This window comes from Oncorhynchus clarkii, chromosome 4, assembly GCF_045791955.1.
Source record: "Oncorhynchus clarkii lewisi isolate Uvic-CL-2024 chromosome 4, UVic_Ocla_1.0, whole genome shotgun sequence".
Classification (NCBI taxonomy): Eukaryota; Metazoa; Chordata; class Actinopteri; order Salmoniformes; family Salmonidae; genus Oncorhynchus; species Oncorhynchus clarkii.
In genome coordinates this window covers 26,679,895-26,705,548 of record NC_092150.1, presented here as the reverse complement: position 1 = coordinate 26,705,548, position 25,654 = coordinate 26,679,895, and the positions used below count along the sequence as shown (strand labels likewise).

General features: G+C 44.4%; 2 protein-coding genes across 8 annotated transcripts in view; one reads left to right on the top strand and one right to left on the bottom strand.

Annotated features, from left to right (window-relative positions):
• LOC139406651 (ras-specific guanine nucleotide-releasing factor RalGPS2-like) overlaps positions 1-25,654 on the bottom strand; it is a 143,748-nt gene that overhangs the window by 4,768 nt on the left and 113,326 nt on the right. For 4 of the 6 annotated variants that reach the window (XM_071149493.1, XM_071149495.1, XM_071149494.1 and 1 more), the window contains 8 exons: positions 16,324-16,461; positions 16,154-16,244; positions 15,833-16,036; positions 15,484-15,635; positions 15,343-15,397; positions 11,224-11,329; positions 1,978-2,070; positions 1,107-1,212 (listed from right to left, as the gene is read on the bottom strand). In XM_071149493.1, the coding sequence (XP_071005594.1) occupies positions 1,107-1,212; positions 1,978-2,070; positions 11,224-11,329; positions 15,343-15,397; positions 15,484-15,635; positions 15,833-16,036; positions 16,154-16,244; positions 16,324-16,461 (945 nt within the window). Of the gene's footprint in view, positions 1-1,106; positions 1,213-1,977; positions 2,071-3,147; positions 3,379-11,223; positions 11,330-14,854; positions 14,933-15,342; positions 15,398-15,483; positions 15,636-15,832; positions 16,037-16,153; positions 16,245-16,323; positions 16,462-25,654 lie in introns of those variants that run through there. The other 2 variants (XM_071149492.1, XM_071149498.1) reach the window with 2 other exon arrangements.
• Positions 24,221-25,654, top strand: part of LOC139406652 (angiopoietin-related protein 1-like) — a 28,182-nt gene continuing 26,748 nt past the window's right edge. Inside the window, exon 1 of one of the 2 annotated variants that reach the window (XM_071149499.1) lies at positions 24,221-24,668. The gene's annotated coding sequence lies outside the window, so the exon portion shown is untranslated. Of the gene's footprint in view, positions 24,991-25,654 lie in introns of both variants that reach the window. The other variant, XM_071149500.1, reaches the window with a different exon arrangement.

The window sequence follows — 25,654 nt, the reverse complement described above, 5'->3', positions numbered from 1 at the left end:
ATTTTAGAATAAGGCTTTAATGTAACAAAACGTCAAGGGGTCTGAATACTTTCCGAATGCACTGCACGTATGTACGTACGCGCGCACCCAACTCTTCAAATGAGAGGATTTGGCTATTTCAGTTACACACGTTGCTGACAAGTGTATCAAATCGAGCACACTGTCGTGCAATCTCCATAGAAAAACATCGGCAGTAGAATGGCCGGTACTGAAGAGCTCAGTGACTTTCAGTGTGGCACTGTGGAAGGAGGGGGTGTGCTAATACATATGCATCAGCCTACGAATTATTAAAATGGAAAATAGACCACTAAATTTCAAAATTAAATCACATTTGCTCGCCTATAATTTTAATTTGGGATCATAAAATGTATTTAATGTATGGTTGATCAGGCTCAGGTACCATCCGGCTTTAATTTTTATGCCGATCTAAGTTCTAATCAAATCCAGACATATTTATATTTATATATATATATTTATATTGTTTAGAATGACACTTCCGGTTTTGGCGGGAAATACCGGGTTACTCGGAGAGAAAAGGGATTCTCGGGATGGAACATTTGTAAGATACAGGGAAAATATTAGATACCTACTTTAGCAACCAATTGAGAAATGTTTCCATGCCTCAAACAATTCAGGCTGTCCTGGAGGCAAAAGGGGGGTCCGACCTGGTACTAGATGGGTGTACCTAATAAGCTGGCCACTGAGTGTATTTAGCTATGGAGCACGTTCTGTTTGGCCAGTGAGGAGTCAAGTCTCCACATCAACTTGTTTATTCACTAAAACCCAGCCTTTTCGCTCCACCGCCAGCTATTGCGCCCATAATTCTGGTTGTGAAAATAGCAAAAATATTTGGCACCCCCTGAACCTATAGTGCTACCACCAGCACTTAGATTTGCCATTGTGTTTGTTAAAATTGAGTACTGTGTGTGTGTGTGATTGCATATGCGTACAATATGGGTGTATACTGCACGCTGTGAGTGTGAGAGACAGTTATGGGGTGTATTGGCATTTTAAACTAGGAACATACAGACCATCTGAGGAGATACGTGTAGTTTGGCTGAACACTCCTGGCTGTGGGTGATTGATTGATTGACAGGTAGTCTCACCGTGTTCCGAGTCTGTGAGCAGGAAGACGTCGGGATGTTCAGGGTCGTCTGACATGATGGCCATTAACCCCACAACACACACACTCTTACTGCTAGACGACTTGAACTGAAGGGAGATGGAGAGAAAGCGAGAGAGGTGGGAGGGGGCCACATTTAGAAATGATTTTGGATTCATATCGTTGTATACAAGCATACTTTCTGAAATCTAAGACAGCTACCAACTGTAGCTCAGTTGGTACAGCATGGCTCTTGCAACGTCATAATAATAGGTTTGATTCCCGGGACCAACCATACCTAAAAATTGTATACACACACACACACGACTAAGTTGCTTTGGATAAAAGCGTCTGCTAAAATGGCACATACCCCTCCGTATTTGGAGTGAAGGCAAAATGACATTTGATATCAAATGGTTCATATGAAGCAAAAGTACCTTTTATTTGATGGTATTTTCATACATACGTTTTAACGTTTAGAAATGAAAGCACTCCATGTATCTAGTCCCCCTCATTTGAACAAGTCATAAGTAATTGGACAAATTCACGTAGTGTATTAAAGTAGTCAAAAGGTTTAGTATTTTGTCCCATATTCCTACTACGTAATGACCACATTAAGCTTGTGCGAGAGGGAGGGATGATGAAGGAGGGCGAGAGATGATGAGGGAGGGCGAGGGATGATGAGGGAGGGCGAGGGATGATGAGGGAGGGCGAGGGATGATGAGGGACGAGATGAGGGAGGGCGAGAGGGAGGGCGAGAGAAGGAATTAGGGAGGGAAAAGGGATGATGGTGAGAGGGAGATGTGTACAGTGAGAGGGAGATGTGTACAGTGAGAGTGTTGAGAAGGTTGGGTGTGAAGGAGTGAGAGACTTACGTGCTTTCTCTCTGTGGCCTTTAGGGACTTGGCATGGTAGTAGTAGAGCTGAGTTCCACACAGAGCCACCCAGAACTTGGTCCAAGACGCCACCTACAAACACCCAGGGGTCAGGGTTTAGAGGTCACACAGTAGTCAATTACTCCAGTCTATTAATTCAATACAACTTTATTGATACAACTTTATTGATGCACCGTGTCCCAACAACTAGTTTCAGGGCAGCATTGAGCGCAAAATACAGTACATGCTTCTAACAGTAGGCGATCACTGGAGACAGACATAACGTTTAGGCCAACTACATAGACCGGTATAAAGTGGTTAAATATCTGTGCATCATTTTGGCTGTGGCTTTAAGTCTGTTTGCGCTTGTTTGTTTCAGAAGAGAAACAAGGAAAAATAAATAAATATGGAGAGCAAGACAGACAGCGAGCGACAGACAAACCGACAGAGACAGCGAGCGACAGACAAACCGACAGAGAGAGAGAGCGAGCGAGCGACAGAGACAGAGAGCGAGCGACAGAGAGCGAGCGACAGACAGAGAGCGAGCGACAGAGACAGAGAGCGAGCGACAGAGACAGAGAGCGAGCGACAGACAGAGAGCGAGCGACAGACAGAGAGCGAGCGAGCGACAGACAGAGAGCGAGCGAGCGACAGACAGAGAGCGAGCGACAGACAGAGAGCGAGCGACAGACAGAGAGCGAGCGACAGACAGAGAGCGAGCGACAGACAGAGAGCGAGCGAGCGACAGAGAGCGAGCGAGCGACAGAGAGCGAGCGAGCGACAGACAGAGCGAGCGAGCGACAGAGACAGAGAGCGAGCGACAGAGAGCGAGCGACAGACAGAGACAGAGAGCGAGCGACAGACAGAGACAGAGAGCGAGCGACAGACAGAGAGCGAGCGACAGACAGAGAGCGAGCGACAGACAGAGAGCGAGCGACAGACAGAGACAGAGAGCGAGCGACAGACAGAGACAGAGAGCGAGCGACAGACAGAGAGCGAGCGACAGACAGAGAGCGAGCGACAGACAGACAGAGAGCGAGCGACAGACAGACAGAGAGCGAGCGACAGACAGACAGAGAGCGAGCGACAGACAGACAGAGAGCGAGCGACAGACAGAGAGCAAGCGACAGACAGAGAGCAAGCGACAGAGAGAGAATGTCCATTGATGGTTTGGGTGGAGGTTCTCAGGCCTGGTTGGTTGGTCGGAAAATAAAATATCTGTTCAATGACATCTGCTGAGAGGAAACCCACAGAGAGAGAGCAGGAAGTCCTTACATCAAAGAAAACAGTTATGTCACCCTGTCAACGTTACGTACGTCAGCCCTACCAGCCTCAGGTATATAACCATGTCCAGATGAGTTTATCCCAGAGAGACAGCAGAGAGAAGCTCATTTGACGGAACTAAGATAGTCATGATGACAGGCAGATATGAAAGAGAGCAGGGAATGAATGAAGAAAAAGGAGAGCGGGAAGAGAAAATCTGGAGAAAGAGCACAGAACAGTAGGTGCCAGGCGGTAGTAGTAGTATGGTAGTAGGGGCCAGGCGGTAGTAGTAGTATGGTGGTAGGTGCCAGGCGGTAGTAGTAGTATGGTGGTAGGGGCCAGGCGGTAGTAGTAGTATGGTGGTAGGGGCCAGGCGGTAGTAGTAGTAGTATGGTGGTAGGGGCCAGGCGGTAGTAGTAGTATGGTAGTAGGTGCCAGGCGGTAGTAGTAGTATGGTGGTAGGGGCCAGGCGGTAGTAGTAGTAGTATGGTGGTAGGGGCCAGGCGGTAGTAGTAGTATGGTGGTAGGGGCCAGGCGGTAGTAGTAGTATGGTAGTAGGGGCCAGGCGGTAGTAGTAGTATGGTAGTAGGGGCCAGGCGGTAGTAGTAGTATGGTAGTAGGTGTCATGCGGTAGTAGTAGTAGTAGTATGGTAGTAGGGGCCAGGCGGTAGTAGTAGTATGGTAGTAGGGGCCAGGCGGTAGTAGTAGTATGGTAGTAGGGGCCAGGCGGTAGTAGTAGTATGGTAGTAGGTGCCATGCGGTAGTAGTAGTAGTAGTATGGTAGTAGGGGCCATGCGGTAGTAGTAGTAGTATGGTAGTAGGGGCCAGGCGGTAGTAGTAGTAGGTGCCAGGCGGTAGTAGTAGTATGGTAGTAGGGGCCAGGTGGTAGTAGTAGTATGGTAGTAGGGGCCAGGTGGTAGTAGTAGTATGGTAGTAGGGGCCAGGTGGTAGTAGTACTATGGTAGTAGTATGGTAGTAGGTGCCAGGCGGTAGTAGGGGCCAGGCGGTAGTAGTAGTATGGTAGTAGGGGCCAGGTGGTAGTAGTAGTATGGTAGTAGGGGCCAGGTGGTAGTAGTAGTATGGTAGTAGGTGCCAGGCGGTAGTAGTAGTATGGTAGTAGGGGCCAGGTGGTAGTAGTAGTATGGTAGTAGGGGCCAGGTGGTAGTAGTAGTATGGTAGTAGGGGCCAGGTGGTAGTAGTAGTATGGTAGTAGTATGGTAGTAGGTGCCAGGCGGTAGTAGTAGTATGGTAGTAGGGGCCAGGTGGTAGTAGTAGTATGGTAGTAGGTGCCAGGTGGTAGTAGTAGTATGGTAGTAGTATGGTAGTAGGTGCCAGGCGGTAGTAGTAGTATGGTAGTAGGGGCCAGGTGGTAGTAGTAGTATGGTAGTAGGGGCCAGGTGGTAGTAGTAGTATGGTAGTAGTATGGTAGTAGGTGCCAGGCGGTAGTAGGGGCCAGGCGGTAGTAGTAGTATGGTAGTAGGGGCCAGGTGGTAGTAGTAGTATGGTAGTAGGGGCCAGGTGGTAGTAGTAGTATGGTAGTAGGTGCCACGCGGTAGTAGTAGTATGGTAGTAGGGGCCAGGCGGTAGTAGTAGTATGGTAGTAGGGGCCAGGTGGTAGTAGTAGTATGGTAGTAGGGGCCAGGTGGTAGTAGTAGTATGGTAGTAGGGGCCAGGTGGTAGTAGTAGTATGGTAGTAGGTGCCAGGTGGTAGTAGTAGTATGGTAGTAGTATGGTAGTAGGTGCCAGGTGGTAGTAGTAGTATGGTAGTAGTATGGTAGTAGGTGCCAGGCGGTAGTAGTAGTATGGTAGTAGGGGCCAGGCGGTAGTAGTAGTATGGTAGTAGGGGCCAGGTGGTAGTAGTAGTATGGTAGTAGGGGCCAGGTGGTAGTAGTAGTATGGTAGTAGGGGCCAGGTGGTAGTAGTAGTATGGTAGTAGGGGCCAGGTGGTAGTAGTAGTATGGTAGTAGGTGCCAGGCGGTAGTAGTAGTATGGTAGTAGGGGCCAGGTGGTAGTAGTAGTATGGTAGTAGGGGCCAGGTGGTAGTAGTAGTACTATGGTAGTAGGGGCCAGGTGGTAGTAGTAGTACTATGGTAGTAGGTGCCAGGTGGTAGTAGTAGTATGGTAGTAGTAGTATGGTAGTAGGGGCCAGGTGGTAGTAGTAGTAGTATGGTAGTAGGGGCCAGGCGGTAGTAGTAGTAGTATGGTAGTAGGTGCCAGGCGGTAGTAGTAGTATGGTAGTAGGTGCCAGGTGGTAGTAGTAGTATGGTAGTAGTAGTATGGTAGTAGGTGCCTGGCGGTAGTAGTAGTAGTATGGTAGTAAGGGCCAGGTGGTAGTAGTAGTATGGTAGTAGGGGCCAGGCGGTAGTAGTAGTATGGTAGTAGGTGCCAGGCGGTAGTAGTAGTATGGTAGTAGGTGCCAGGTGGTAGTAGTAGTATGGTAGTAGTAGTATGGTAGTAGGTGCCAGGCGGTCGTAGTAGTATGGTAGTAGGGGCCAGGTGGTAGTAGTAGTATGGTAGTAGGTGCCAGGCGGTTGTAGTAGTATGGTAGTAGGGGCCAGGTGGTAGTAGTAGTATGGTAGTAGGTGCCAGGTGGTAGTAGTAGTATGGTAGTAGGTGCCAGGCGCACCGGTTTGAGTGTGTCAAGAACTGCAAAGCTCAACAGTTTCTCGTGTGTATCAAGAATGGTCCACCACCCAAAGGACATCCATCTAACGTGACAACTGAGGGAAGCATTGGAGTCAACATGGGCCAGCATCCCTGTGGAAAGTTTGACACCCTGTAGAGTTCATGTCCAACGAATTTAGGCTGTTGAGGGCAAAAAGGGGTGCAACTCAATATTAAGTTCTTAAATGTGTTTTTTTTGTACAGTCAGTGTTGCTAAAGCATGAATCAGTTAAATTGGACATTGAACAAAAGCTGCCAGACAGCTTTTGTATAGAGATCTCAGAAATGCTGTGCAACTACGTAACAATTCGTATCTACTTATGCAACGGCGTGAAAATGGGCACACAACCAAAAATAATGTATGTGAATGCTTCTAACCGAAGGAATCACCTTACCTTGATACTTAAAACCTAAATCGATACGGTCATTAACGTCGTTCTTCAATAACTTTACATGCTACTTGTTGGATGTGCATTACATAATTGTTGGATGCGCATTTGATGTCAAGCTGTTTAAATTAACCTGCTGACTGATCATTGAACAACTTAAAAAGGATATTACTGAGACTGCAACCTCAGTTAAATTCTCAACAAGCTCTACGAGATGATCTTAATGACTATCAAACTGGATGATCTCATTAAAAGTTTACGACTGAACTGAAGGAGGAGAATCCAGAAGTATAAACCAGATTTGGAAGGAAAGAACGGACTAATATACCTCAGGCGAGATCCTGAGCACAAGAAGAGACAAGCCGATGACAGACGCCGAGTTCCTCTGTCAGACCAACTATCCACAGACAGCACAAACTCCGTCTCCTCTACCAACAGTGAGCTTTTATATCTACAACAGAGGGCGGGGACACCGTTGAGGCCAACACCCCCAACACGTAAGAGGGTTCGGCGCATTCGTCGGGGTAAGAATAAATCCACTACTAATCCAATACCTATCAATTGAGACCCAGGACGGGCCCCCAGTCCAACAGGAGCTACATGTCTTCAACTTATCAAGCAAGACCTTGACATCGGCTCACCTCAGTGCTCTCAATAAGGGGTTAACATTTGTACCCACCGCATACGTTAATGACTTTGACATCCAGATCTATTCAAGTTTTTCCGTAATCTGAGATTGCGTGAGTTCTTTGTTAAGAGTGAAACTTACATGACTCCACTTGAAATGTCATCTTCAGTCAGATGTATACATAGGTCTACCACGCTAATCAATAGATTTACCTGTTTTACCGTGAGTCAAGGAGGAGATTAATCCAGCTGAGGTACCTGAGAACTCTGAGAGAACCACATTCAGAGCAAAAAGTTAATTTGTACCTCCCTCAAACGCAATGTGTCCATAGAAACCTTCTGTAGGATTGTTGAAAAGGATGTAGGTGTCCTACTGAAAGACAGACAAACACCAATCCTATGATAATCTGAGTAGCGACGAAATAATGGCTCTTAAGGACTTCGTCAGATCCTTCGACTGTGAATAAATGTCGCCAAAATCAAAAGTAACAGTCAGTATCTGGTGTGGCCACCAGCTGCATTAAGTACTGCAGTGCATCTCCTCCTCATGGACTGCACCAGATTTGCCAGTTCTTTCTGTGAGATGTTACCCTACTCTTACACCAAGGCACCTGCAAGTTCCCGGACATTTCTGGGGGGGAATGGCCCTAGCCCTCACCCTCCGATCCAACAGGTCCCAGATGTGCTCAATGGGATTGAGATCTGGGCTCTTCGCTGGCGATGGCAGAACACTGACATGCACTTTTGTTAAATCATCCCCCGTTTGGCGAAGTTGGCTGTCTTTGTTTGGAAGAAAGTCATCACAGTTCGCAACGAGCCAGGCAGCCCAAACTGATGCATATACCCTGACTCTGTTGCACAGAACACAAGAGAAGTGACAATTTCCCTAGTTAAAAGAAATTCAAGTAATATTAACTAAATATGCAGGTTTAAAAATATATACTTGTGTATTGATTTTAAAGAAAGGCGTTGATGTTTATGGTTAGGTACACATTGGTGCAACGACAGTGCTTTTTTCACGAATATGCATGCTAAATCACCCATTTGGCGAAGTAAGCTATGATTCAATGACAAATTAACAGGCACCGCATCAATCATATGCAACGCAGGACAAGCTAGATAAACTAGTAATATCATCAACCATGTGTAGTTAACTAGTGATTATGTTAAGACTGATTGTTTTTTTATAAGATACGTTTAATGCTAGCTAGCACCTTACCTTGGCTCCTTGCTGCACTCGCATAACAGGTAGTCAGCCTGCCACGCAGTATCCTCGTGGAGTGCAATGTAATCGGCCATGATCGGTGTCCAAAAATGCTGATTACCGATTGTTATGAAAACTTGAAATCGGCCCTAATTAAAATCGGCCATTCCGATTAATCGGTCGACCTCTACTCTGAATATCTCAAATTCACCATGCAGACTGACGAGAGAAAAATAAACTACCTGGACTTGGATCATCAAAGAGAATAATGCATTACACACAGACTTATACACAATGCCCACAGACCTTCAATACCTTGCTATGTGTGGATAGTATGCATCCTCTTCCCTTCAAGAATTGTCTACCATATAGCCAGCTAGGCAGGGTTAAACAAATCTGTGGCCACCAGACAGCCATTGACAGCCATGCTAAAAAAGGACAGAAATTCAAAATGAGAGGCTACAAGGACAAAACTCCTGATTACTAAAAACTCAACCAAAGAAGAAAAACAACTCAACTGTCTTTTGCACAAAGTACACCAAGGGTTTGGAGAAAATGAAAGCAATCATGAAAAAGCACTGGCATATTCTATAAATCAGACAATTATATAAAAAAATGTTTTTAACAAAATCGCACACCTCTTCAAGGAACCACCACTGGTGCTATGTAAGCATGGTCGCAATATCGGATATAGCTTGATGAGATCAAACAGGCCCCCTGAGCCCACTCAGACACTCAGACACCCATTCCAAATGGGGTCTACAAATGTGGTTAATGCACACAGTGCAATAGCACTATAAAAACACCCTCCATTTTTGGACATACAAGTCCAAAAATCCCTTTTAGTGGTATCATCTCATGCAAGACCAAGGGAGTAATCTATCTCATCACCTGTTCATGTGGAAAAGCCTACGTAGGACAAACGAAAAGACAATTAAAACACCGCAGCTCAATCAGGTGTAAGGACATTGACTATCCAGTAGCAGCTCCCTTTGTTTAAGTTAACCATCCAATCTCCTCCCTTAAATACACAGGCATTGAACATGTTGCTCTACCAAGGAGAGGAGGTAACATTGAGATCCTACTACTACAAAAGGAGGCTTATTTGGATATCCTATCTAAAAACATTGACCACTAGAGGTCTGAATATTGACTTTGATCTCAGGCCCTTCTTATGAACAATTCTTTATTTTATGAACAAGTCTTATATATTCCTTCTACAGTTTATTAGCGTACACTCAATATGTTCCCCCTGTTGATGGTGCTTATTACACACTAAGGTTGAACCAAAAGATGACATGTACAAATATGAAATGAAATAATAAACAATTCAACATGTGAAATGTAATTAAAAAACGTATGTGGATGCTAATATTATGTACAATATTCAAGTATGTTGCTATATGATAACAATAGCCTAATATATTGAGTATGACAAACTATTGTTTTAACAGTTTCACTTATTAACTTAATCATTATGACACACCGCACACTATTGTCATTAGTTGGATTAATTGCACTGTTTGTCTACATAACCTGGTTCAAGTATTCATGACATTACCCTGAAGGCGGCACAGTGATGCCGAAACGTTGGTAAATAACCAATAAATTACTAGGAGTTTATACATGGGGTGTGACACTATTTTGATAGTTTATAGTTGATTCGCTGTTAGTCAGCACCTCCACACAAACACATTTGTCTGGGTGTGCGCCAGCTCGTGTTTTCTATTGAGCCGTTTGATTAAGCCTTGATATTTTCACACACAATCATCTGGTTATGTTGTATTAGCACATGCGATGCAGCAGCCCAAGTGCTGGAAAAAAGGTGTTCGCAAGGAATGAATACTTTGGTTAATCATTCGTTACGCCGGTGGATCCACGTTGAATCTAATAAATCCAACTGATGTTGTTCATCTGATGTCTGCTTGATTTACAGCAGGGTCTCCTCAGATTTAACAGAGAAAGCATCAAGGTAATGAGTTCATGTTTTTGTGCCTCAGAATAAAGAGTCTACTGTGTGCAATGCTGTAGGATAGACTATTGCGCAACACCCAACACAATTTCTATTCATTATTCTGGATATAATGACAACAAATGACACGGCCTAGTGGGCTTCTTCACAATATGATCTAGTAATGAAATAACATGACAAAGACATGTTGGTTTCCATGTTACACCTACACTTTTAAAACAATACAAGGGGCTTGAAGTAGCCTTCTTTAACTTGGCGCTCAGAAATTCAAGTACTGGAATAGGCCTACCTTGAAAATCAAACATTTCCTAAATGTGGTGTTTGAAAAGTCCTTATATAAGCCGATATATAAGTTGTCCTGCTCCCTTATAATTATCCGTGATTTCATTCTGATTAGATTTTGTGAGAGATGTGGGTACTTTGGTTTGATTCGCTTTGCTTCAATTGATGGGTTGTGTTGCACTACTCTGTTGCAGTAAAACCAGGTGTCGTTATTATGAGAATGACAACATGTAATGTTGGCTTCAACTTGGCTTTCCATACAAATGCTTCCATTATAAAAACAGCAATGGTGAGATTCAAATGGCGAAGGTGACATTAATGCCACCTCTATTCATGGACATAGGCATTATTATGTGTGCCTGCGTTGGCCAGTCTACAGGCAATGTCCACATTATTCTTACATATTTGAAAATGTAATAATTATAATATCAATGCATTGGCAAAGCAAAACAAAATGTTTCTTCTCAAAATGGTAATGAGGTGGGATTCTATTTTATGCACTATATGTAGAATTATATACAATTATAGAACATTGAGGTCCTTAAATTGTAATTAAGCGCTTGAAAAAGTCCCTGAAAGTAATTGAATTTGACTTGTATGTATGAACCCTGCTTAAAGTATGTATAGTCCTAGACCCAATGTGGTTGTATATGTGGAGTGGAAGTTGAATTATGGGCCAATTTGCATATATTTACTTTTATTTTAAGTTCACAAGTAGAACTGCATAAACAATTTTTATTTCAAACTATTTTGACATGTTTATCCCAATGTCACACATTAGTCCTATTATTTATAGAAGGACCAATGTACAGTATGTTCTTGATGTATGCAGTGTGTGTTCTCACTGTGGGTTTCTTGCCCTCCTTGAAGACCGTTTTGCGTCGTAGGACTCCCTGCACGGTGACGGCTCCAGGGTACAGGTGCACTGCTAACTCCTCAGACTCAGCAGAGCTAGAGCAGAACACAGCAGAATTACAACACACACTTATGGCGAAACACACACACAGGGCTGGGCGATATGGCCAAAATATAATATCACAATATTTCTCACATCTTTTACAGTATGGCGGTATTTGACAGAATGTTTGTTTATGAATAATAAAAAAGTTTGAAACATATTTCATGAGTAAGAAGGCAACAAATGAATTCTAAGTGATTGTAATGGGATTTCTCCATTCTGATGGTTTTACATTCAACCAAACTAGGACAAAAAGTGAGCCTGTTGTTGAACGTTTCATTTAGTTTGGCGAAGTATCAAAATACTGTTAAACGGCATTGTAAAAATCCATACCGGTATGTGGTACCATACCGGTATTCACAATATATCGCCCAGCCCTATGACAGAGAAGCACACACACGCACAGAGACAAGGACAAAAACAAAGCAACACACAGGCACAAACGGACACAGAGACGAGGACATAAACACACAGCAAAACACAGAGACAAGGACATAAACACACAGCAAAACACAGGCACAATCACACATGCAGACATTCGTAAAGTATGTTCTTTGACGTAGTGCCAAGTGGAATCTGCAGGGAAGTTTCCTCATTAATCAATATCTGAACTGCACCATCTGCATATTTAATAAATTATGTAGCAGCAGTATTTGGCTTGCTTTGAATCAATTCCACAGATATATTTTCCTGTCTGGGAGGTTCCAGTGCAGTGTCTTTCTGGCTGTAACAACAGAGAGTAAGGAGAGGGCAGCCAGTGGGAACTAGCAGGACACCAGTGAGGCATACAGTGCATTCGGAAAATATTCATACCCCTTGACTTTTTCCAAATTTTGTTACGTTACAGCTTTACTCTAAAATTGATTAAATGAAAAAGAAAATCCAAATCAACATACAATACTGACAAAGTGAAAAAAGGGTTTTAATTTTTTTGCAAACGTATAAAAAAAACATATTTACATAAGTATTCAGAGCCTTTGCTACGAGACTTGAAATAGAGAACAGGTGCATCCTGTTTCCATTGATTACCTTTGAGATGTTTCTACAACTTATTTGGAGTCCATCTGTGGTAAATGCAATTGAGGATTTGGAAAGGCACACCTGTCTATATAAGGTTTCACAGTTTTTTGTATTTTATTAGGATCATCATTAGCTAGTTAGTTACAAAAGCAGCAGCTACTCTTCCTGGGGTCAACACAAAACATGACATAATACAGAACATTAATAGACAACAGCTCAAGGACAGAACTACATAAATGTTATTTTTTTGACTTTTACAAAAAGGCACACGTAGCCTACATATATCAATACATACACACAAGCGATCCAAGTCAAATAGCAGAGGCGCGTTGTGCTTTGAGGTGTTGCTTTATCTGTTCAATTACGCAATATAAGATGGAATGGAGGTTCATGCAATAATGGTTCTCTATAATACTGTACGCTTTCTTGAGTTTGTTCTGGATTTGGGGACTGTGAAAAGACCCCTAGTGGCATGTCTGTGGGGTAAGTGTGTGCGTCAGAGCTGTGTGTAAGTTGACTATGCAAACAATGAGATTTTCAACACATTGTTTCTTATAAAAAGTAATGTTGCAGTCAGTCTTTCCTGAACTCTTAACCAAGAGAGACTGACATGCATAGTATTTATACTAGCCCTCCGATTACAATAAAGAGCAAGTCGTGCCACTCTGTTCTGGACCAGCTCCAGCTTAACGAGGTATTTCCTTGCAGCACTTGACCACACTACTGGACAATAATCAGGGCAAAACTAGAGACTGCAGAACTTTCTTTTTGGAGTGTGGTGTCAAAAAAGCAGAGCATCACCTTATTATGGACAGACTTCTCCCCATCTTTACAACCATTGAACCTACATGTTTTACCATGACAGTTTACAATGTAAGTTGACAGTGCATGTCAGATCAAAAACCAAGCAATGAGGTTGAAGGACTGTCCGTAGAGCTCCGAGAAAGGATTGTGTTGAGGCACAGATCTGGGGAAGGGTACCAAATCATTTCTGCAGCATTGAAGGTCCCCAAAAACAGTGACCATCATTCTTAAATGGAAGAAGTTTGGAACCACCAACACTCTTCCTATAGCTCTCCGCCCGGCCAAACTGAGCAATCGGGGGAGAAGGGCCTTGGTCAGCGAAGTGACCAAGAACCCGATGGTCACTGACAGAGCTCTAGAGTTTCTCTGTGGAGATGGGGGAAGCTTCCAGAAGGACAATCATCACTGCAGCACTCCACCAATCAGGTCTTTATAGTAGTGGCCAGGCGGAAGCCACTCCTCAGTAAAAGGCACACGACAGCCTGCTTGGAGTTGCTAAAAGATACCTAAAGATTCTCAGACCATGAGCAACAAGATTCTTTGGTCTGATGAAACCAAGATTCAACTCTTTGACCTGAATGCAAAGTGTCACATCTGGAGGAAACCTGACACCATCCCTACTGTGAAGCATGGTGGTGGCAGCATCATGCTGTGGGAATGTTTTTCTGTGGCAGGGACTGGGAGACTAGTCAGGCTCAAGGCAAAGATGAACGGAGCAAAGTACAGAGAGATCCTTGATGAAAATTTGCTCCAGAGCGCTCAGGACCTCAGACTAGGGTGAAGGTTCACCTTCCAACAGGACAACGACCCTAAGCACACAGCCAAGACAACGCAGGAGTGGCGTGGGACAAGTCTCTGAATGTCCTTGAGTGGCCCAGCCAGACCCCGGACTTGAACCCGATCAAACATCTCTGGAGAGACCTGCAAATAGCTGTGCAGCAACACTCCCCATCCAACCTGACAGAACTTGGGAGGATCTGCAGAGAAGAATGGGAGAAACTCCCCAAATATAGGTGTGCCAAGCTTATTGCATCATACCCAATAAGACTTGAGGCTGTAATTGCTGCCAAAGCTGCTTCAACAAAGTACTGAGTAAAGGGTCTGAATACTTTTTGAAATATGTTTTTTGAAATATTTTTTTATATAATTTAGCAAAAATGCCAAACCTATTTTTACTTTGTCATTATGTGGTAGTGTGTGTAGATTGATGAGGACATTGTTTTTTAAATACATTTTAGAATAAGGCTGTAACCTAACAAAATGTGTGGGAAATAAAGGGGTCTAAACACTTTCCCGAAAGCACTGTATATATGAAAGAGACTAGAATAGAAGTCTGTGGGAGGTCATCCCTGACTGACACAGGGCAGAGCTCCCAGCAGTGTGGTACACTGGAAACTCACTGTCACCTCTTAGAAAACCTGAAGGCTCCATATTGCATATTGGTTCATTGCATGTGTGAGAGATGACATACAGGGAGAATGAGAGTGTTGCTAAGATGGTCTGGTTTAGCGGAGAGTCACCCAGAGGCCCACCACCCGTTTATACCACACACACACACTCCCACCACCTTCAACACACACACCAGCACAGTGGCCTCGGGCAGAGAGAGCGGATATTGGCGGCAGATGGCAGGGTGGAGAGAGAGTTGAGAAGGGGGCGAGGGTGTAGAAGAGGAGGTGGTAATGTGTGTGTACCTGCTGGGCCTCAGGCCTCCTCTGTAGGGGATTCTGGCCACGCGGGTCACAGGGCCCAGAGAGTGATAGAACCGAGTCCTGTTCGGCAGAGGACAGGGACAGGGTGGGGGCACGGAACAGTAAAGGTTGGGCTCTCTCAGCTCGGCTCATTCTAGCACAACTTTAAGGGTTGGTTTGAGGACGTTTTTTCTTCTTCACAGATTCTTTTAGGACTAGTGTTTTTGGTACAAAGCAACAGATGCTCAGACATAAGGGCTTATGTGACCAGTTACTGGGCATGAACCCCGGTCGTCTGCACACCACTCGACTGTGTTCACCCACTGAGCTGAAGCCTAGACATTACCATAGCATCTCGGTCACACTCATGGAGCCAGAGAGACAGGCTAGTAGAACAGCAGTTCACAAGGAAGTAAGTGCTGCTTGTCTGTGGGCTAAGCTTTGCTCAAAGAACTTCACACATCATCGTGTGTGTGTGCGTTCAGACTTACCTCTCGAAGGCTGGCCAGGACATCTCTTCACTGAGTTCTGAACCCTCACTGCTCCCTGCAGATAAACAAAGACAGACTGTCAAAGTCAAAAGACAGGAATAAAAACACAGTTGTGTGTGTGTGTGTGTGTGTGTGTCTAACCCAGTGAGATGCCGCTGGAGAGCGTTGAGCTCTCGGCCTGTCCTCTCGTAGGGGTGTGGCTCTCCATGACGCTGTCGTCCAATAGATGACGAGAACCAGCATTGGGGAACGTAGCGCTCTTAAACTCTACCGTATTCATCTTATGAATAAAACTACAGAGAAACAAAATAACTATTAGAAAACATATGACAACCAATGAACCAATGCAGTAAAATGTGCTAAATCCCTAAAAGAGCACATGGGGATGATTATGGCTTGGAATCCAGATGATTCTGAAGTGGGAAGCACTGCACTCAGATGTTATGTGGTAATGGATGCTAAAGTTAGCCTGCGGTAGTGGGTGACTCACTTGTAGCCCAGGCTGTGACACTTCCTGTGTCCGTAGGGGAGGAGGTTCCGGGGGGAGGGGGGCGTGGGAGGGACTTTGGTTCCGTCTGCAATGGGGCCCTTACGACCACACAGAGGAGACGCAGACGCATCCGAACCTATAAGGTCCTCTCTAGAGGCAGTGGAGCGGGGGGTGCTGGAGCCTGGCTCGATCTTCAACGACAACCTGAACACAACACAACACCACACAACACATGGGAACCCGCATAACACACACCTGATTATGACTTCCAATAAAGGGTCAAACTAATCAAACTCCATTTACATTAGAGCCACTACTCACTTGTAGTTGTCATCCTCCACAAACTTCTGTAGCTCCTCAATGTACATGACTGAGTTGAGATACTTCTGGACATGAGGCAACACTTGTATATCTGTACAGACAGAGAGAAATGTCTTAGGGTATAGAGCAGGGAGGGGGGTGTGTGTGTGTGTGTCTGTCTGGTTGTGTACCGTAGGTGCAGGAGCGTTGCAGGTCAGATATAATCCTCAGGATGTTGTTCATGAGGTTGGATCTCTGTTCATTCTCCAGGATGCTGCCAGTAGAGGGATACGCTGAGTCTATATACGTCAGGTCAGACAGATACATACCTACACAGAGAGAGGGTAAGAGAGAGAGAGATGGTGAAGGTCTTGTCATGTGTAAAACTCAAAACACAAGAGGTGATAGGTTAAGTAGAATCCTAGAACACGGACACATACTAGACTAACAAATTGCCATGGGAACTTCAGCATTATCTTTCTTACAAACAAACGTGAACCCAAACAGAGAACAGAATCTGCTGACTGAGTGAAAAAGATTGCATTAGTTTCCTGCAGACACACAGATCTCGCCTCTCCATCTCTCATCCTCATTTAGCGGGAAGAACAGGGAGGGCTAAGGCCCAGCTGTCTGGAGGTATGACTCAAAACACCAGGGAACAAAGAAAACATTCCAGACCACATACTGACTGATCCCTATTCCTGAGTCAACAAACACATTCTGATCACACACACACAGATCGTTTGACGATAGTCTAAAGACATTATACTGGAGTCGAGACACAACATGGATATGAGTGGAATGTGTACCACAAACACCACTAATAGATAACACAATTTTCCATCATCCTGTTAGTCATACATTGATGTCACCTGTTAAATCCACTCCAATTAATGTAGATGAAGGGGAGGAGACCGGTTAAATATTTATTTTTAAACATTGAGACATGATTATGTTTGTGTGCCATTCAGAGGGTGAATGGGCAAGACAAAAGACTTAAGTGCCTTTGAAAAGGGTATGGTAGTAGGTGCCAGGTGCACCGGTTTGTGTCAGGAATTGCAACGCTGCTAGTTTTTCCACACGTTCCACCACCCAAAGGACATCCAGCACACAGCTGTGGGAAGCATTGGAGTCAACATGGGCCAGCATCCCTGTGGAACGCTTGATACCTTGTAGAGTCCATGCCCGACGAATTGAGGCTGTTCTGAGAGCAAACCAAGGAAGGTGTTCCTAATGTTTTGTACACTCAGTGTATTCCCTCTCTGATGCCTTTCCCATACCCACACTGTCCTCTTGGCTCTCCCTCCCCCTCTGTCATTCTCTACTGCTTTCTATCTCCATCTTTCCCCTTCAACCCCAAATCTCTCACCCTCCTTCACTTTCATGTTCGTAATGAGAGCAGCAGCAGATGCAAGGCAATGTCTCACACCATCATGACAAGAGTTGTGTTCCTTCTGACACACACACACACAAAGCCAAGTGGTTGTAAAAAGCAACCGTGCAACTACAAACCACCAGTGTTGACAATGCAAGAGCAGCAGACACTAGTCCTGGGCCAGCACCACTTATCATGGAGCCCTCTAATGGCTACATCATACATAGATACCATCACTCTGATTAGAACCAGAGAGAGATATAGGGAAGGAGAAAAGGAGCGACAGAGAACGGGACAGAGAGAAGGAGTGCAGACAAATGGTTATGGAGAAACAGCTGGTAATTTCATAGCGTGTCGGATGGATGACGGCAGTTAGTCATGCAAGAGTAAAGCCTGCCCAGTGCCCAGAACACACACACACGCAGGTCAGAAATAGGAGACACGAGCAGGATGTAGTTACTAAGTGTGTGTGTATGTATGTGTGTGTATGTATGTATGTATGTATGTACAGTGGGGCAAAAAAGTATTTAGTCAGCCACCAATTGTGCAAGTTCTCCCACTTAAAAAGATGAGGCCTGTAATTTTCATCCTAGGTACACTTCAACTATGACAGACAAAATGAGAAAAAAAATCCAGAAAATCACATTGTAGGATTTTTTATGAATTTATTAGCAAATTATGGTGATAAATAAGTACAGTGCCTTGCGAAAGTATTCGGCCCCCTTGAACTTTGCGACCTTTTGCCACATTTCAGGCTTCAAACATAAAGATATAAAACTGTATTTTTTTGTGAAGAATCAACAACAAGTGGGACACAATCATGAAGTGGAACGACATTTATTGGATATTTCAAACTTTTTTAACAAATCAAAAACTGAAAAATTGGGCGTGCAAAATTATTCAGCCCCCTTAAGTTAATACTTTGTAGCGCCACCTTTTGCTGCGATTACAGCTGTAAGTCGCTTGGGGTATGTCTATCAGTTTTGCACATCGAGAGACTGACATTTTTTCCCATTCCTCCTTGCAAAACAGCTCGAGCTCAGTGAGGTTGGATGGAGAGCATTTGTGAACAGCAGTTTTCAGTTCTTTCCACAGATTCTCGATTGGATTCAGGTCTGGACTTTGACTTGGCCATTCTAACACCTGGATATGTTTATTTTTGAACCATTCCATTATAGATTTTGCTTTATGTTTTGGATCATTGTCTTGTTGGAAGACAAATCTCCGTCCCAGTCTCAGGTCTTTTGCAGACTCCATCAGGTTTTCTTCCAGAATGGTCCTGTATTTGGCTCCATCCATCTTCCCATAAATTTTAACCATCTTCCCTGTCCCTGCTGAAGAAAAGCAGGCCCAACCCATGATGCTGCCACCACCATGTTTGACAGTGGGGATGGTGTGTTCAGCTGTGTTGCTTTTACGCCAAACATAACGTTTTGCATTGTTGCCAAAAAGTTCAATTTTGGTTTCATCTGACCAGAGCACCTTCTTCCACATGTTTGGTGTGTCTCCCAGGTGGCTTGTGGCAAACTTTAAACAACACTTTTTATGGATATCTTTAAGAAATGGCTTTCTTCTTGCCACTCTTCCATAAAGGCCAGATTTGTGCAATATACGACTGATTGTTGTCCTATGGACAGAGTCTCCCACCTCAGCTGTAGATCTCTGCAGTTCATCCAGAGTGATCATGGGCCTCTTGGCTGCATCTCTGATCAGTCTTCTCCTTGTATGAGCTGAAAGTTTAGAGGGACGGCCAGGTCTTGGTAGATTTGCAGTGGTCTGATACTCCTTCCATTTCAATATTATCGCTTGCACAGTGCTCCTTGGAATGTTTAAAGCTTGGGAAATCTTTTTGTATCCAAATCCGGCTTTAAACTTCTTCACAACAGTATCTCGGACCTGCCTGGTGTGTTCCTTGTTCTTCATGATGCTCTCTGCGCTTTTGACAGACCTCTGAGGCTATCACAGTGCAGGTGCATTTATACGGAGACTTGATTACACACAGGTGGATTGTATTTATCATCATTAGTCATTTAGGTCAACATTGGATCATTCAGAGATCCTCACTGAACTTCTGGAGAGAGTTTGCTGCACTGAAAGTAAAGGGGCTGAATAATTGTGCACGCCCAATTTTTCAGTTTTTGATTTGTTAAAAAAGTTTGAAATATCCAATAAATGTCGTTCCACTTCATGATTGTGTCCCACTTGCTGTTGATTCTTCACAAAAAAATACAGTTTTATATCTGTATGTTTGAAGCCTGAAATGTGGCAAAAGGTCGCAAAGTTCAAGGGGGCCGAATACTTTCGCAAGGCACTGTATTTGGTCACCTACAAACAAGCAAGATTTCTGGCTCTCAGACCTGTAACTTCTTCTTTAAGAGGCTCCTCTGTCCTCCACTCGTTACCTGTATTAATGGCACCTGTTTGAACTTGTTATCAGTATAAAAGACACCTGTCCACAACCTCAAAAAGTCACACTCCAAACTCCACTATGGCCAAGACCAAAGAGCTGTCAAAGGACACCAGAAACAAAATTGTAGACCTGCACCAGGCTGGGAAGACATAATCTGCAATAGGTAAGCAGCTTGGTTTGAAGAAATCAACTGTGGGAGCAATTATTAGGAAATGGAAGACATACAAGACCACTGATAATCTCCCTCGATCTGTGGCTCCACGCAAGATCTCACCCCGTGGGGTCAAAATGATCACAAGAACGGTGAGCAAAAATCCCAGAACCACACGGGGGGACCTAGTGAATGACCTGCAGAGAGCTGGGACCAAAGTAACAAAGCCTACCATCAGTAACACACTACGCCGCCAGGGACTCAAATCTTGCAGTGCCAGACGTGTCCCCCTGCTTAAGCCAGTACATGTCCAGGCCCGTCTGAAGTTTGCTAGAGAGCATTTGGATGATCCAGAAGAAGATTCTCCCAATTACATATGGTCAGATGAAACCAAAATATAACTTTTTGGTAAAAACTCAACTCGTCGTGTTAGGAGGACAAAGAATGCTGAGTTGCATCCAAAGAACACCATACCTATTGTGAAGCATGGGGGTAGAAACATCATGCTTTGGGGCTGTTTTTCTGCAAAGGGACCAGGACGACTGATCCGTGTAAAGGAACGAATGAATGGGGCCATGTATCGTGAGATTTTGAGTGAAAACCTCCTTCCATCAGCAAGGGCATTGAAGATGAAACGTGGCTGGGTCTTTCAGCATGACAATGATCCCAAACACACCGCCCTGGCAACTAAGGAGTGGCTTCGTAAGAAGCATTTCAAGGTCCTGGAGTGGCCTAGCCAGTCTCCAGATCTCAACCCCATAAAAAAATCTTTGGAGGGAGTTGAAAGTCCGTGTTGCCCAGCAACAGCCCCAAAACATCACTGCTCTAGAGGAGATCTGCATGGAGGAATGGGCCAAAATACCAGCAACTGTGTGTGAAAACCTTGTGAAGACTTACAGAAAAAGTTTGACCTCTGTCATTGCCAACAAAGGGTATATAACAAAGTATTGAGATAACAAAAGTTTATTGACCAAATACTTATTTTCCACCATAATTTGCAAATAAATTCATTAAAAATCCTACAATGTGATTTTCTGGATTTTATTTTCTCATTTTGTCTGTCATAGTTGAAGTGTACCTATGATGAAAATTACAGGCCTCTCTCATCTTTTTAAGTGGGAGAACTTGCACAATTGGTGGCTGACTAAATACTTTTTTTGCCCCACTGTATGTATGTGTGTGTGTGTGTGTGTGCGTGCATACACATATACTTGAAGCCAGAAGTTCACATACACCTTAGCAGAGTACATTTAAACAATTTTTTTCACAATTCCTGACATTTAATCCAAGTAAAAATTCCCTGTTTTAAGTCAGTTAGGATCACCACTTTAAGAATGTTGAAATGACAGAATAGTAGAGATTCTTTTCAGCTTTTATTTCTTTCATCACATTCCCAGTGGGTCAGAAGTTTACATAGTATTAGTATTTGGTAGTATTGACTAAAATTGTTTAACTTGGGTCAAACGTTTTGGGTTGCCTTCCACAAGCTTCCCACAATAAGTAGAGTGAATTTTGGCCCATTCCTCCTGACAGAGCTGGTGTAACTGAGTCAGGTTTGTAGGCCTCCTTGATCGCACACACGTTCAGTTCTGCCCACAAATTGTCTATAGGATTGAGGTCAGGGCTATGTGATGGCCACTCCAATACCTTGACTTGGTGTCCTTAAGCCATTTTGCCACAACTTTGGAAGTATGCTTGGGGTCATTGTCCATTTGGAAGACCCATTTGCGACCAAGCTTTAACTTCCTGACTGATGTCTTGAGATGCGGATATATTGAAGCAACATCATTTTCTTTCCTCATGTTGCCATCTATTTTGTGAAGCGCACCAGTCCCTCCTGCAGCAAAGCACCCCCACAACATGATGCTGCCACCCCCGTGCTTCACAGTTGGGATGTGTTCTTCGGCTTGCAAGCCTCCTGCTTTTTCCTCCAAACATAGCGATGGTCATTATGACCAAACAGTTCTATTTTTGTTTCATCAGACCAGAGCACATTTCTCTAAAAAAGTACAATCTTTGTCCCCATGTGCAGTTGCAAACCGTTGTCTGGCTTTTTAATGGTGGGTTTGGAGCAGTGGCTTTTTCCTTGCTGAGCAGCCTTCAGGTTATGTCGATATAGGACTCATTTTACTGTGGATTAAGATACTTTTGTACCCGTTTCCTCCAGCATCTTCACAAGGTCCTTTGCTATTGTTCTGGGATTGATTTGCACTTTTCGCACCAAAGTACGTTCATCTGTAGGAGACAGAACGTGTCTCCCTTCCTGAGCGGTATGACGGCTGCGTGGGTCCATGGTGTTTATACCTGCATACTATTGTTTGTACAGATGAACGTGGTACCTTCAGGCGTTTGGAAATTGCTCCCAAGGATGAACTAGACTTGTGGAGGTCTTGGCTGATTTCTTTTGATTTTCCAAATTATGTCAGGCAAAGAGGCACTGAGTTTGAAGGTAGGCCTTGAAATACATACACAGGTATACATCCAATTCACTCAAATTATGTCAATTAGCCTATCAGAAGCATCTAAAGTCATGACATCATTTTATGGAATTTTCCAAGCTGTTTAAAGGCACAGTCAACTTAGTGCATGTAAACTTCTGACCCACTGGAATTGTGATACAGTGAATTATAAGTGAAATAATCTGTCTGTAAACAATTGTTGGAAAAATGACGTGTCATGCACAAAGTAGATGTCCTAACCGACTTTCCACACATTTCTTGTTAACAAATTATAGTTTTGGCGTGGTTGAAAAATGACTTTTAATGACTCCAACTTAAGTGTGTGTGTGTGCGCGAGTGATATATAAATAAACAAGATACCTCCTCCTTTCCTCTCCCTTGATCCCCCTCTTCTCATTCCAGTGTTCTATCTGGAAGTGTGTCTGACATGAAGAGAACTCCCCATCTGGTGGGATATTATCAACCAGTCTGGCAACCAGAAAAATCCCTTTCTCCAAAACACGCAAATCATCTGCTCTCTCTCTCGGACATCTCACATGCTTGGGGAGAGGGAGAGGAGGGTGTGGAAAGGTGAGAGAGGGAGGGAGAGGGGAGAAGAGCTGGCCTCTCCTTCCCATATCTCTACAAATCAGTGTGATCCACACACACACACACACACACACACACACACACACACACAGCTGTGTATATTACATAGTGTCTAAAGGCCTGCACAGACTGTACGATTTTATTTGGCTGTCTTGCCACAATTTTGCCGTCGCAGACCAAATTTCCATGTTGTAGGCAAATTCTTAGGTTGTAAACGATTACCAGACATCTTGGCTTGTTCAGTGTGACAGGGTCTCGTTTTGACGATGAAGTACCACTACGTGCGGTCGTAGGCTCCGACAAAGTTCTGGCAAAATGTTTTGGAGGACTGGCCACCCCACATAGCCTGGTTCCTCTCTAGGTTTCTTCCTAGGTTTTGGCCTTTCTAGGGAGTTTTTCCTAGCCACCGTGCTTCTACACCTGCATTGCTTGCTGTTTGGGGTTTTAGGCTGGGTTTCTGTACAGCACTTTGAGATATCAGCTGATGTACGAAGGGCTATATAAATACATTTGATTTGGCCTTCGCATTCTTCATTGCTGCGACTTGCTTGCTTAGTTGAGATTTCTGTTCTTCACTCAGTTTGGTTGTTTGTTTCAAGTGAATCTGATGCACACGTGGATTGGCCTTAAAGGAAGATGCAGTAAACCGTACACCACACCGGTATAACTGTGGCACAGCATGAACATGCCTGGGAAGAGAAGAGAGAGGAATGGAGTCTTATGGACTTGTACACAGAAGGGGTATAAGCACAGAGGAGTTAGCCAGAGAGAAGCTGCTGTCTGGTAATTGTGGGGTACTAATGGGATGGGGGTTACAGGGGCAGACGTGGACTTTAATATATGGTGCATTAAAGGGAATGTGTGTGTGTTGTCCTTACCCCCAAACAAGCCCTCCTTGTGTGAGTTCAAACCCCAAAAAATGTTAAGTTGAAAGTTTCTCCAACTGACTTTTTTCTCTCTTTCTTTCCTTAAAAAAGCAGGGCAGGAGTGCTGGAGGATGTGAAACTTAAGGAGGTTCTTCTGATACTCGCTCTCTTTTTCAGACCAATGACATCAGAGGTGGGCTGGCACGTTCTAAAAAAGACGAAGGGAGAAATGGGAGGGGAAAACAGCCTCCCTCTTCCACACCCTCTTCCTCCCTCCCTTCAGTCTCCATCCAATCCTTTGTGAAAACCTTGAGGCACCAGGCGTCAGAGCTCAGTGTGTTGAAGTAGCCGCTAGTTCAGCCATGCTCCAGACAGAGCTCCAGCTCTAACCCCTAACCCCAGCCTCACTGAGCCCACAGAGAGGAGATTTTGCTGGGCAGCAGGCTGCAGACAGAAGGCCTCTGGACTCTGGCTCTCTAGGAGGGGGACCGGTTGAGATCCCAGGACAGAGGGAGTAGAGTGGGTGAGAGAGCCAGAGATGAACCCCTGTGTGAGATGGGAGATATGCACATGAGCAGAGCTTGAGGAGGGGACTGAACCGGAGCACGAGGCTCTCTGAGCACTGCCTGACTAACGACACACACATACATCTGCAGGACACACTCTCTCACAAACAAACACACAAAGGTAAGCAGCTGCATGTCTCAGAGTTTGCCCCCCCTCTCTCTTGTGTAGCTATGTGAGCAGCTGGGAGAGCTCTGCAGGAAAGGTTAGGATGTTCTGTGAGGGAGTTATTTTGTGTCTGCAGAAGAGTCAGAAAAGTTTATCAACGCTCCGCTTCTCCAGAGGACTGGGATCTAGATCTGAACAGCTTTACTGTGAGGCTGGTTGTACATAGTGTACAGTGGGAGTAAGAGGGACGCCTCCGACAAAGAGGCTGCGACACTCATGATTTGAGTTGGACTGCAGGAGAGAAGGGAGCAAGCCACACACAGCTGCTCAGCAACAGGTAGCCTGCATTGTAAATGTCCATTCACTGCTGCTGGGCTCTTTACTGGGCTCTTTACTGGGCTACTGAAACTTTACTACTTTTCCTTTCAAACTGCCACTAGTTAAATAAAGTGCATGTCTTTCACTAGAGTAACTCCCTGTCGAGCTGGACTGTTTCCATAACTCTATTATTCAAGAGGAGAGGGAGGAAAAGAGAGAGAGAGAGCCATGGTCCTGTTTATTTCTCTAAGCTTTGGTTTCCTAATACCCTCTCTGCCTGTCCTAGGGCCGATAGTGCAGAATGAGAAATGGTTGTCAAATTAACCAGGATAGATTAGGGTTAAATAAATAAGTCACAACCTAATGAGGTAGTGACTCTACAGTGTGTGGCTTGATGACAAGCACACGTACCCACTTGCATTTTGTGGCTTCATCAAGAGTGACTGGGGTTGTTTCTGAGTGAATAGAAAATCCCATTCATGGCGTCTTGTTTGAAGAAAAACAAGCCTGATAATACATTGTAATTCTACTCTGACCATATCCTGCTGCAGCCGACGCTACCCTCCACCCAGACATCCACCACGGTCACGCAGCATCTCTGAACCTCACCATGACACTGGGGCTTTGAACACTAATAGTATCAGTCTGCTAGTGCTCATATTGCCACTCACAATTATGTTCAA